Source organism: Rhinolophus sinicus, linkage group LG06 (genome assembly GCF_036562045.2).
Source record: "Rhinolophus sinicus isolate RSC01 linkage group LG06, ASM3656204v1, whole genome shotgun sequence".
NCBI lineage: Eukaryota > Metazoa > Chordata > Mammalia > Chiroptera > Rhinolophidae > Rhinolophus > Rhinolophus sinicus.
Genome location: NC_133756.1, coordinates 31526095 through 31540203, shown reverse-complemented (window position 1 = coordinate 31540203; position 14109 = coordinate 31526095). Strand labels below are relative to the sequence as shown.

The window sequence follows — 14109 nt, the reverse complement described above, 5'->3', positions numbered from 1 at the left end:
CTCAGTAAGCAGTAACTTTCTACTACCCACTACACCCTGCCCCTGGCAACCACTAAGCTACTTTCTGTTTCTATGGATTTATCTATTCTGGATATTTCATATAAATAGAATCATACAATGGTGTCTGGCTTCTTTTACTACCTTCATGTCTTCAAGGTTCAGTCATGTTGTAGCATGTAACAGGATTTTACTCCTTTTTATGAATGAATAATATTTCATTACATAAATACACCTCAATTTGTTTATCCACACATCTACTGATGGGCACTTGGGAGGCTTCCACCTTCTAGCTACTGTGAATAGAGGTGTGATGAACCCTTGCATACACGTTTTTTGCTTGAACACCTCTTTTTAATTCTTTTGAGTAGAGACCCAAGACTGACATGGCTGGGTCATATGGTAATTCTCTTTTTAAATCACAGAGGAACCAGCAACCATATTTTTAAGGTTGTTATCTTGATGGAGCCTCCTGCAGGCAGGCAGTGCATCTAAGCCACTGCCGAGCGCTCACCCCCACATGGTGTGTCTTTAGCCCATGGGAAGGTAATCTGACTACCAGGAAGGATCATTACTGTAGCTCGAAGCCCAGTTTTCACTGTGCCGTGGGGTTGCTGGCCCCCAACGCAGCACAGAGGGCCAGGGACTACCACCTACTTTTATTGATAGGATCCGCCATGGGAATTCCAATCCGGATACAGTTTGCAGCTTCAGGGCTCTCTGGCTGGGGGAGATCTTCACAGTTTGGCAGTTTCAGCCTCATCAGAATCATGGGATTTGATCTTGCAAAAATGTACTCTGTTTGACACAGGACATTTTCCAGGATTTCACATTCATCGCGACACAAGTCACGGGGCTTCGGGACGGATGAGGTTTCGTCACAGTACGGGAAGGCGTAGTGGCACAGGGAAGGAATGGCGAACTGAGAACACTTGTCAGATAAGTGACTGGAGGTGCCAATCATGGTGAAGGCAGCTGGAAAACAAACACAATGATTAACTCCCAGGGGCCAGGGTTTATCTTTGGTATCTAGTCAACAAATATCCGATATAAACACACCCTGGAAGGAATCTGCTGTGCTCAAACAGACAAGACCAGGAAAAAGAGATTCATTTCAGATGTCTAAGCAGCTTACTTTCACTGGCTTGGAAAAAAAATAATTTTGACTACAAAGTTGAAAAAGCAAGATTAAGTTACATGTGTACCATTTCCTAATAAAAAGAATTAATTAGGTTAAAGTACAATATATTTTTTCATTTTTACTACAAAGCAACAGAACTTTGTGTTTCATCCGGTCCTTTTTATTAGTTTTGCGAGGCTTCTCAAACATCTGACAGCTGCAGGGCAGAACCTGCTTTATGCAGTGGCTGGGCCTCGTTGCAGGATTTAGTATTATGTTTTGCCTCTGAGTTGCTGGATGAGTTTGGGTAACTTGTTTAATTTCTTTGTGGCTTTGACTACTTTCTATTCCATCCTCTGAAAATGAGTCAACTCACTTGGAAGTTCTCAAAGAGCACAGCTCAGTGGCTCGAGTGTGTATCCCAGAATGTTAATGGTCGCTTAGCCTAACTTCATATCCAGGATGGCCTCCATATACAAAAAGAGTAGCAGCCTCCCTCTGCGTACCTCCATTGATACAGAGCTTACTCCCAAGGTAGCCGATATGCTTGTTGGTACACTGTTTCCCAAAGTGTGTGCCTCAGAACATTAATTCTGTACAATACTAATAGTATTTGAAAAACTAGGGTTCCATAGCCAAGCAAGTTTGGGAAATGCAGGCTTAAACAAAGTAAAATGGATCTTTTAAAAATCACTGTAATACTTTCCAGTAAGTTGATGTCCATTGAAATTGTCCAAGAGAGGATTATTATAAATGGGTCAGCAACTATTTATTTTGCAGCTCCTATTTATTTTTGTGAATAGCTAGCCAAAAATATGTTGAAACATTCTCATATTAGGCAGCAATGTACCTTCAACAGCTCCTTCCACTATCCCTACTTCTGTTCTCTGGGATTTCACACAGAGTCCTTTCTCTTGAAAGCCTGAGGGCTTCAGCAAGTGGCAACTACATTTTCCTGTAGTTGCTTCACCATGTTACATAGCGCCGGCAGAAGCCTCTTAGTTCCTTCAAACTCCTGGCAGGACAGAGTTTCTGGACTTTTTGATGCCCTGTGTGCCCTACCTTGGGTTTGTTCTTGTTTCTATTAAATCCTAGGGTTGCCAGATAAACTATAAAGGCACCCAGTTACATTTGAATTTCATATAAACATTTGGGACATACTTCTACTAAAAATTTATCTGTTGTTTATCTAAAATTCAAACGTAACTGGGTGTCCTGTATTTTTATTTGTTAAAGCTGGCAACCTTATTAGCCTCTAATAAAGGCAACTGTAATGGCTTGCAAGAGTCTGGCACAGGAGCCTGATAGCTACCCTAATGGAAGAAGTACAAGGAGGCCGTAACCCCTGGATCCCGGTCTGCAAAATCATACAAGGCCCCCTATACTACCTGACTCGCGTGTGCTAAAAAGTGCTTCACTAGTAGACTTCCATTAAAGATGCTTCAAATTCAGAAAAATGAAGGGTAAAATATAGAAAGCTAGAGCAGGAAGAGAAGAATGATCATTTTGACGCATCACTCATTTCACAGAGGAAGAATGAGATTTTCACGGAGAGTAAGCGATTTCACGCAAGTCATAGGAATGGCAATCCTGGGATTAGCATCCAGAGTTTTATACTCTAAATTCATTCCCTTTCCATCTATACGATGTAACTTCCTAACAGTAAGCTCTACGAGGGCAGAGACGTATCTGGCTTACTTACCAATACCATCAGATCCCCCAGTGCCCAGTCCAGTTTCTGGTATGCCAAAAGCACGCAGTAATATTTATTGAGTGTTTGAATGAATGTGAGGCTTTTCAAAACTGCCTTTCCCTCTAAGAGCAACCTTCAATAAATTATTGTAATGTAAATTCCAGACCACAGAGATCCTATCTCAAGCTTCTTTATGGTCCTGCTCCTAACCCCTATGCCTAGCCTAATCTGTCAACAGAGGCGCTCAAGGAAATGTTTGGTGAGCAAAATAGTTATTCAAAGTGTAAATACAATTTCATTGGTGTTACCAACCTGTGATCTGATTTTCTATTTCCCCTTGCATGTGCAAAGACTCCATGTAGACAGTGCGGTTGCCGATAAATCTTGCACATGCAATCCCTCTGTATGGCTGACAGAATCCGTCTTCTTCGTACTCATCTCTAAAAACAGAGCACAGACATTAGCAGATGCAGTGTATATACACGTATCCAGTTGGACCTGATTGGGCAATGCCTTAAACAGTCACTAGGGGCCGCAGTCGGGCACAGTATCCTAAAGACTAAGAAATCAGGCTTTTCCTCAGTTCCATCCATCACTTAAAACATCTGTTGGTCACGTTGGTCAAGTTTCCTTCACACCAAGAAAATAATTCTGAAACACAAAATCATCCTTAAATATGGGAGAAAACACTCTTATTTTCGCAGCTGGTGGTGGGCTGGAAGATGATGTAGTTATAAGGAGTAAAGAGGAAATGAGTTGGAATTCTGGGCATATGTTCTACAGTTTTTTGTTTTTTAGGCACAGATTATTTCTGCCTCATTTGCTACGAAGGCGTGGGCACATTTTCTACAAGTTCCACTCCAACTGATGTGTCAATTAGGTGTCTCTATGGGGTGAGAAGCTGGGTACAGCTGGAAAAAAGTAAGAGGACAGTCCAGTTATGTGGCTCCTCACTGCTTAGGACCTATTACCTGAGAAAGAACCGGGGCTAACCATGGACTGGAGAATTTCAAATGAGTCACTACATCCAAGCAAATCAAGAGAAAATATTAGTGGAAGTCCTGCGTTCATGATCCCCTAAAACTTTCAAATATAGTCTTTTGAAAATTTTGCTGCTTCAAAATTATAATAATTTTCATTGGAAAAAAAAAAGATGGCGGGGCTATAGATTTTATTCTGAACACAAACAGACACTAAAAAGTGATGTGCTTAGTGACGATTTGGTAAATGGCTAGAAATCTAAGATTAGACATTAGGACGCAAAATGGCAGGTTCAGCTCCAAAGGACAGAAACCATAACCTCCCATAAAGGCCTATGATAAGCACAACGTACCAGAGTACAGAATAGCCGACTGTTTCTCAAAGACAGACCACAACCAAACAAAAGGCCACCTGCCACATTTATGGGCTGACTTCCCCCTGGATATTACTCCTCTGTTAACCTGGCTGGAATTGATACATTGTTTCAACAAAGTATCATTTTTCTCCTTTTTTTTTTTTTGGTTTTTGGTTTCTAAAGTTTAAAGTACTTTAGAGCAAAAGTCAGAACAAAATTCTCTTCCTTAGGCAACCTCTCCGAGCCATGGTTTCCTGATCTGTAAGATAAAGCTAATAATTGACCTCTCTACGCTATAAGTGAAAGTCATGAGGATCCTATCAAATAAGGGAAAAGCTTTTAAAAAATGCTACACAGCGGTAACATGATTATTATTAAAGTATTTATAGTTACCAAAAAAGACATTTATTTAGAGGACAATTATTAACTAAGCTCCTACTGCGTAAAATGGACCGTGGTCAGTGCTATGACTTTGGACTTCCTCACTTGGGGGTTCAGTGTGGGACCCTAGAAAGCCCACCACAACAGAAAAGCAGGTGAAAAAAATCTGATGCGGCTGATCCTTAAAAGACTCATTTTCAGCTACTTTCTACTCCCTATTCACTAAAACAGTCATTTTGAAGGTGGAGATGGGGGAAGTATCTTTGGTTTAGTCCTAAAAATAGTTTGCATTGCAAAACCCTTAAAAATGTAACCTTTAAGTACAATACAAATGAATATATCATATACCTGACATAAAGACACTGATATTTTAATGTTGCAAAATCCTGCAAGCATTCCACATGTTTACTTTCATAAATCCTAGAGTAATGTTGAAGTCTTTTTGGCTTAAATTTTACCTAGGTTGTAAAATTAACCCCACTTTTATTGGGTAACTAATACCATAAACCTATAGGGAGAAAGAAGGTTCTCGATGACCTAGACTTGAATCTTGGAAACTGAAGTACTGAGACCTCCACACCAGTCCCCTGCTATTACAGATGATGCTTTTCTATCCCCAGGCATTAGCAGAACCCTGGATTTCTAAGGTGTCATTATGAGAACACCTCTTCCTCCCCCACATGAAACTCTTAAGGCCTCAATTTATATCTCTTGGGAGGACGAAACCCTGGAATTACCCCCAGATATAAATCCCCGACCTACTGGGAGTTCCCATATTTTATGTGTGAGGCTTAGGCTAAACTTCTTACCACCTTTCCAGTTCAAGACTCTAAAAAGACTCTTTGAATACTTTTTTTCCAGAATAAAATGGCATGCAATTCCTTGGCTACACATTTCTTGTCAATGAAAGGCTCAGAACTGCAGGTGTATTGACTTTTTGACTGCGCCCCAAATTCCTGATATTCTGGCCAGTCTCTTGGGGACAGATATAAAAAAACAAAAGAAAACACACACACATATATATATATATATATGTTTTGTATATATGTTTTATATATATATATATAGGCAACCTCTCCGAGCCATGGTTTCCTGATCTGTATACATATATACACACACACACACACACACACACATATATAACATATATATATATAAATATATATAAATCCAGTATGTTATGTCATCTGCTAGGGAGTACTTCTTGGCTCTGGCTGCTTATAAGAATCTCCTCAGGAAGCTTTTGAAAATACCAAGGCCCAAGCCCCACCTCGGACCTATTAAATCCTCCTCTCTGGGGACATAGCTTAGGCATTCAAGCTTTTTAAAAGAGCTCTTGGTGATTTGAATGTGGTTGAGAACCACAGCACTAGAAAAACAAACATGTATTAAGTGTCTGCCTCTCTCTGTGCTGGGTACTGGGCTAAGTGCTTTCTTCAAAGCTGACCCTTATGTAGTGTTGTCATCTGTATTTTACAGAGGGAGACCCTCAAGTTCAGAGAAGTTAAATAGGTGCCTCAAATTCACAAAGCTCGTAAGTGGTGGAGCTAGGATTTAAACTTAAAATTTAAGGTCAAGCCATTATGTCATGTTGTTAGATCTGTAATGCTACTCTGCTTTTCATTACTACTTTTAATTAAACCAGCCTAATTATAAATAAGACACTTTGTAATGCGCCTTTACTCTGTATTGGGCACTAAGTTTTACTTATGTATAAAACTGATATTAAGTCATTTAATCCTGACAACTATCATATAAAAAAGGTGAAGGTATAATTATTCCCATTTTACAGATGAGAAGATCGAGGGTCAGAAAGAGTAAAGAACTTGTCCAAAGTTACAATTAGATTTGCCCAAAACTAGTGCTTGTCACCATGATATACAACTTCCTTCCAAATGGTTTGGTTATGGAAGTTTTGGCACTGCTTACAGGGGCTTTCTGCTGTGAAGTTGCTTTGGTGTTTGCTGCGTGGCAAAAAGGTTTCTTTTAAACATAAAGTCACAATTGCCTTTCATCCTTTCCACTTTTCCTGCTGGCTTTAGCTGGAGGGGAACAAATGCGCCTCCAGCATTAATCAGTTTGATGCTTTTCTCCAGCATACACTTCTTTCATCGTTGATATCCTCCATGCTCAGCAAATTAAAAACATGAAGCGGCAAGGCAGCAAAAGTGCAAGGGCACTTGCAATGAGTGTGCCTGGGGCGTTCTATAGAGGAGAAAAGTGTGTTGTGAAAGGGCAAATGGAATTTTGGCCATCCATCACAGAGGCTGGCACCGACATGCACCAGCTACCTCACCGTGATGTTAAGATGCAGGGCTGCTTTGTAATGGGAACTCATGTTTCTCATAAAGGTAATTTAGTTACCACACTGCCAGCCTCTCCAACCTTCCAAATTTGCTGTCATGTGATAGGGAAAAGCAAACATAATTTTCCCTGTATCTCTAGAGTCTCCCTTTCCCCAGGACAAGGAGCTTATAAGGGATGGTCAGACACGCTAAGAGTGATCATGACCAAAGTGGCAGCAGTAGGAGCATCCATCCAGGGACCGTCATAGACCAAGGAAAAGGAAATGCTGCCACTGTAAGTCACAGCCCAAGGGAGTTTTACACAGGGACAGTGGAAGTCAATAGCTACAGATTCCTGGGCAAGCTTCTCAGGTCAGTGAGCAAAGAAGAGAATTCTCTAAGAATGAAAAAAGTGCATTGTATACGGTGGGGCACGTGAAGCTCCAGTCGTAGCATTTTAGAGCGAGGGAGAAGGAAAAGAGAAGAAGGATGGGGGAGTTAGTGAGGTAAGGGAAGTGAAAAGATGCGGAATACCCCCAAATAAATGCCAACATGGAGTTGAGCCAGGTTTGGACCACGAACGGCCCACTAGCACTCTCTTTAGTGCTTCCAGGGAGGGCAGGGTTTCTAGAGGTTGCCTCAGTTAAAGGGAGAAGAAAGAAAACTTGACTGCTGCTTTAGACACATGATTTTAAAACAAAGGCCTTAACAATATTGGAAAAACTGATGAAACCCAAATGAAGTCTGTAGGTTAGTTAATAGTATTGTACAAATGTTAATTTCTCATTTTTGGTAACTGTACTATGTTTATGCCAAATGGCAACATTAGGGTAAATGGGATGGATTTAGCTGACTCTCGAAGACACAAGGCATTAGGGGCGCTGGCCCCCATGCTGTCTAAAATCCACGTACAACTTTTGACTCTACACTCAGCCCTTCGCAAATGCAGATTCAACAGTATTTTTGATCTGCGGTTGGTTCACTTCACGAGTGCAAAACCAATAGATTATGAAAGGCTGACTGTATTTATGGAAAAATATCCACACATTAAGTGAACCCGCGCAGTTCAAACCTGCATTGTTCAACGGTCAGCTGTATGTGGAGACTGTACTTTTTTTTGCAACTTTTCTTAAATATAAAAATATTGCAAAATAAAAAGTAAAGAAAGAAAACTACAGGAAGTCTTATAGGATGGGGACCTCATTCTTTACTGTGTGTAGACAGAACGGGAGATGCTCTGGTGTGAGAGTGTGGGGAAGGCCCTCAGAAGACCTCATTTCATCTTGACTACAATCTTACGAACATCTCCCCAGGCCTGTTGCTGGGTGGCTGAATTCCCATGATTAACAATTCGCTTATCTGTCTGAGGCTTGGCCTACTTCTAAATTCAAGCGTATCCAGGAGAGATGACCTATTTGTCCAGGAAGGCCTCAGAGGAGACGATTGTTATTAGCGGTCGTCACTTTCCTCTGTATTGAAAGTTGTAGAGCAAGGAAGGCTGGAACAAGTAATGCGAGGTCCGTGTGTGGGAGAGGAAAGCAATCTTCTGTGACGTTGCACTTGGGTCCAGGACCAGCCTCATGCCAGGGGAGATGACAGAAAAGGCAGATGGGGAAGGGAGCGGGTGGGAGTCATTAGTAGAGCGGATCTACCTCTTGTCTGACTCATCCTTCACTCTGTCACAAAACAAGGGATCAGGTCATTTCCTGCCTGAGATTCATTGTACGTTCCCATACACTTCAATGTCCTGACTGCACTATACAGGACCCTTCATAATCTAGTTCCTGCCCATTTTTCCAGCCTCTGTCCCTGCCAGTCAAGCCTATGAACCTGATGATATCAGCCACACTAATGATCTAGCTGGTCTCCAAACAGGAAATGCATTTTGAGGCTTCCAGGGCTTGGCCCATGCTCCTCCGGAAGCCTGCGATGCCCTCCACTCTCTTTTTCACCTTGTGAATGCCTTCTCAGCTTTAAGATCCAAATACTCCTAACTCCCCCAGGAATGTCAGTCCCTGGACCCCCAGAGCCTGCATTATACCACTCCTACACATTTCTGACTTCATATTATGTTTATCTGTTTAGTGCCCACCTCGCCAGTACTCGCCAGCGAGGACCATACCTGATTCAACTTCGTAACTTTGGGGACCAGTACAATGCACAACTCAGTAAACATGAGCTGAATGAGAGAGACGATGTTGTCGAAAGATGCTCCCCTCCAGATAGATCTTCAGAGGCAGAAAAGAAGGCCTATTGCCAAACTGACCAACAGAACTGCAATAGATGTGGAGATGTCCTAGGCTAGTCCACTGATATATAACAGGTGCCTTCCAAACCGGAAACCACTTTCTTCCTCAGCCAATTGTACATTGAAGCATGGGCAGGCCTATAGAATTAACCAGCTGAACTGATTCTTGCTGATGAGTTAGGCCTTGAAAATTCCCCTTTGGGAAAAATAAGACCAGTTAAAATGCATGCCTCTCCTTAGTAGGAAGAAAATGGAAGTAAAGATACTTTGGTAACTATAAAATCTCACTTAAGCAAAAGATTGAAAACAGGTACTCAAATACTTGTTTACTGCAGCAATATTCACAATTGCCTAAAAGAATGGAAACAACCCCAAATACTCAACAGATGAATGGCTAGACAAAATGTGGTAGATATATACAATGGCATATTATTCAACTATAAAAAAGGAACACAGTACTGAACCATGCTACAACATGGAAGGATCTCGAAAACATTATGCTAAGTGAAATAAGCCAGGCACAAAAGGCTACATATCACACGATTCCATTTACATGAAAGCCAGAATAAGTAAATCCATAGAGGTAGAAAGCAGATTGGTGGTTGCCAGGGGCTGGGGGGTTGGGGGGAGGGAGGGTTAGGGAGGAACAGCAAGTAACTATTCAATGGGGTGTGGAGTTTTATTTTGTTTTGATGAAAATATGTTAGAACTAGATAGAAGTGGTGGTCACACAACATTGTGAATGCACTAACTGCTACTAAATTGCTCACTTTAAAATGGTTAATTTTATATTGTATGAATTTCACCTCAATTAAAAAAAAAACACTTATTGATATACAAGGGACAAGGTAGAGGGACCTTGGGAGAGGGCCACTGGTTGGAGTTTCAAGCCTCAGAGCTGGGGAGATGTTTGGGGGGGAGTAGCCTTGTGGGTCATGTGGCAAGCAGGCTAATGGCTAGGAGCATTGGTAATTGACACAGTACCAGCAGGTTTCTTTGTTCCGGTGCTCATAGCTCTTCAACTGGAATGCCAGAGAGGGTGGTGTGACAAGCTCACAGCATGACAGCTTCATGGGGACAGATTGCAATGAATGAAATAATCTAACACTTTTGAGTTTACCCCACTCAGCCCCTCTTAAGGGCCTCGCTTTGAGCCACGGAGACGAAATCACATCAAGATGCTTGCCCCCAAAGCTCTGACTCTTTCTTTGAAGGAAAGCCATCACACAGCTCGGACAGCTGAAGTATCCCTAGGCATGCTCCAGTGAGCAATTTAGCAAAGTGCAGGTTATTTTCTCTCATGTGGTAAGTAATCTCTCTTTACCCAAGCAAAAATAACTTAGCAGTGCCTTCCCAAAAGACCATCGTGGCCATAGTGGATGGAAAGTATCCCTTTAAAAATGTGTAAATCAGGCCACATATTAGCTGATCTGGTTAAAGCATAGCCACAGGCAGATACACACACACACACACACACACACACACACACACACACACACACACACGGTGCTTCCCAGGCTGGCTCTAGCAACCTCAGGGCTGTGCGCACAGCTCCCCACCTCAGAGGCAGGTTTCTCCCTTGGGAGGGGCAGCCAGGTCTCCCTAAACTGAAAATCAGTTCTGTCTTTTCATTAAAAAGGGAGATACATGATAAAATGAAGGATCCAAGTAAAGGCTGCAGAATTATCCCAATGTGGATAAAAGATCAGAGACCCAGAAACTCTAAGCACAGTTCGGTCAAAAATGTTACCACTTCTCCAAAAATACCTCCTTCCTTTTCCTGGGAAGACTTGGAGCCTAGGAGCATCCTTGCTTAAATGCCAACCAGGAGGAGGGGAAATAATTTAAATCTTATCAGAATTAACTGTGCACACCTTGGAATTAAAGGCTCTCCAGAAAAGGGGCATCAGGACAAATACGTGTGGAGATGCAGAAAGAGCTGGCCGGAGTGAAGGAGAGAAGGCGAGCGTTCTGGAAAGGGAGCTGCCGGGAGTACCAAAAGCATACTTTGCCTTAGGCTGGCTGCGGTCAAGGAATTAATTACAGGTTAAATATGTGATGCCAGCATTCTCTCACAGACTGTTTTCTAAAGACCAACCTGAACGTGGGCACCAAAGAGGGTAATGAGGTAACATACTTGACCTGTAAGGTCATGAGCTTTCAAAGTGAGCGAAGCAAGGCACAGTTACCCAGAGGGGTGATGACTCACTGAGAAGACTTCAATCTCTCAGGCTGAGAATTCAGCTCACCCTAATACCCTCTCTTCTCTTCGTGGAATGCCTTAGTGAGCACACGCCATTTTGAGGTGCTTGTGCCGCGGAGCACGTGCTGTTTCCCACACCTGGGCACCGACAATTGTTGACATGTATTTCCTTAGCAAAAGAGTCCCTTACTCTTTCTCACACCACTTTCTTTTGCTTTAAAAAATTAAATTAAATTTTAAAAGGGTTTTTTTTTCCCTTGGCTATGAACCATTAAAACAAACAGATGAATAACGTTCTGTCATAGTTTCCAGAATAGCACATAATAGTTACTTGTGTCCAACTTAGAAATGGGAAGGTATTGGCTTTGCTTCACAGCAATGTTTGGAAACACAAGGGTTGCATTTCACTTTGGAAAGGAGCAGCATTACCCAGGCTTGTATCTCAAAAAAAAAAAAAAAAAAAAAAAAAAAAAAGTAATTTGAGGGAAAATTATGCATGTAATACATTTTACTCCTATTTAAACACATATAGGAAATTATAAGACTGCAATAGTATGGTATTTGTAAGAATACAGAAGATCACTAATAAAAAGAATGAGTGATTCTCCCCCACCTCTGAACCCCCCATTTACTGAGGTTTTCGTGGTAGGGTAGCCTTGTACCTTCCAAGAAGCCCTGGGGTGTTTTTACTTTTCCTCCTATGGAGGGCTTACTTTACCCCTCAGCTTAGGCTGGAGCTGGGAATGCATAGGTGACAATGGATGTGGAGCCCCCAAGTTCTGCCCCCCTCCGCCCCCCGGTTCTCATTAGAAACCCTTTAGATGTTATTTGGCAGGTCTCCAAAACACCAGGCATTCAAACTACCCCCTAAATTTGCCCATTGAGAATAATGGGAGTTTAGAATAATATGAAATTCACACATACCAATCTGGTCAGATTTTCTACCACAAATGTTACTAGGATTGCTTTGATTTTTTTTTCCACTTTCCTTTTATGCCTTGGGCCATGGATTGAAAAAACAGAAAGTTTGTGGAAAGAGTGGTAAAGGGAATTTAGGAACTTCTTAGGAGGGTTTTAATTTCATCTTGCTACTAAGAAGTGGGGTGAAACCCAATCCCCAATTCTTGCCTTTCTGTTTCATCTCAGCTTTGTTTCTTATTCCTTCTGCTGATGGCAGTTATGAAAGACTAAGTAGCGCCCCCTTCTCAGCCTGGATGTGAATCATCCCTTTGTCCAGCGTAGCCACACTGTATACCTCACCCGCCTGTTAGGCACTGAGTTATCAGATCGAGTTTCATAGTATCACAGTGCTTGTGCCCAAGTCACCTTTATTTTACTTAACAGTGTCCCCAAAGCACAAGAGAAGTGATGCTGGCAATTCAGACACGCCAAAGAGAAGCCATAAGTGCTTCCTTTAAGTGAAAAGGTATGTGTGTATAGGAAAAAGCATAGGATATATAGGGTTTGGTACTATCTGCGGTTTCAGGCATCCACTGGGGTCTTGTAGTGTACCCGCGTGGGTAAGTGGGGACTACTGTGCTAGCCTCCATAAAAAGCAGTGGTGAGTTTAATGCCTCCCCCAACCCCCAACCCCACATAATGCAACACAGAGGTGCTTATGTCAAACACAGAATCTTATACATTTAAACAATTGTAGGGGAGGCAGAAATTCACATTAAAATAGGGATTGATTTATGATGCACCAAATGGGAATATTGCAATTGGACAAGCAATGGGTATCTGTTAGACAAGGGGTCTCTGAGATAGAAGTGCGAAATCCAATGGGTTCTTTAAGGAGAAATTAGGAATAGGCGTGGATTGCGGGGCTTTAACTAGAGTGGGAAAGTGCAGAGCAGAGAAAAGGGGAGGGCTTATGTCCTTGGCATTCAGATACTAAGGATATAATCCCTGTTCACCAGGACTTCAGAGTCTAAGTAGGAGAGAAATACAAGTGTGATAAATATAATCTCTGTTCCCCTTCCTCCCTCCTTTCCGCTCTCCCTCTCTCCCCTTTCCCCGTTCTTTTCAACCAACAAGTCTGTTGAAGTCTTGTGCTGAGAATAAAAGAAGGGGTATCCAGTTGAGGCTGGGAGGGCTTCTGGAAGAGGTAATAGCTAAAGGAGGAATAGTCAACAAATGATGGATTAACTAGTATGCTAGCCAAGGTAAGCGGAGTCAGAGGCAGAGTGAGGCTTAATGGGAATAATGGGGGGGTGGGGGTGGAAGGAGACAGGACAGGCCCAAGGGGAGGGTCTTAACCTGCAGTGCCTGGGGAGTAAAGAGGTTCAGCATAACATGACCTTCTCTGTGCACCCAAATCTTACTTTAATATCCTCCTAAAGGCTTTTTTGACATAGTCTTATTCTAAACTTGCTACCTAAAAATGGTAAGGAAAAAGGGGTGGATTTTATACTGAAGACAAGGAGACACCAGAAAGTGATGTGATTAGTGACTGTGGCACACAGAGGGGCTGGAGATCTAAGGCTGAAGATTAGGGCCCAAGGTGGCAGGTTCAACTTGAAAGAACTGAGGCCACAACCTCCCACAAGGACCTGTGATAAACCCAAGACAGAGTCCAGAACATCCTGCTATTTCAGTGGAGAGAGCTGAACCTATGTCTGAGGTGGCAGAAAATGCTGAGAGTTCGTGTGGAGGAGAATTGTACATTCAGGGCAGGCACCGAGCCTTGTAGCTGTTCCCTGGGCCTATAATCTTACGGAGTCAATTAGTTGGGATGGGACTTGGCAGCCTTTTGTCCAACCTTCTCTAAAGGTGAAAGAACCCAGAGTGAGTAGCTATGTGGCTCACCCAAGTTCACTACGTAATAAGATGGGCAGAGGAAAGTG

At 42.3% G+C, this 14109-nt stretch overlaps 1 protein-coding gene across 3 annotated transcripts in view; it reads right to left on the bottom strand.

The window, feature by feature from the left end:
- Positions 1 to 14109, bottom strand: part of ROR1 (receptor tyrosine kinase like orphan receptor 1) — a 368707-nt gene that overhangs the window by 33283 nt on the left and 321315 nt on the right. For all 3 annotated transcript variants that reach the window (XM_019731569.2, XM_019731578.2, XM_019731600.2), the window contains 2 exons: positions 3123 to 3250; positions 655 to 972 (listed from right to left, as the gene is read on the bottom strand). In XM_019731569.2, the coding sequence (XP_019587128.1) occupies positions 655 to 972; positions 3123 to 3250 (446 nt within the window). The remainder of the gene's footprint in view (positions 1 to 654; positions 973 to 3122; positions 3251 to 14109) is intronic.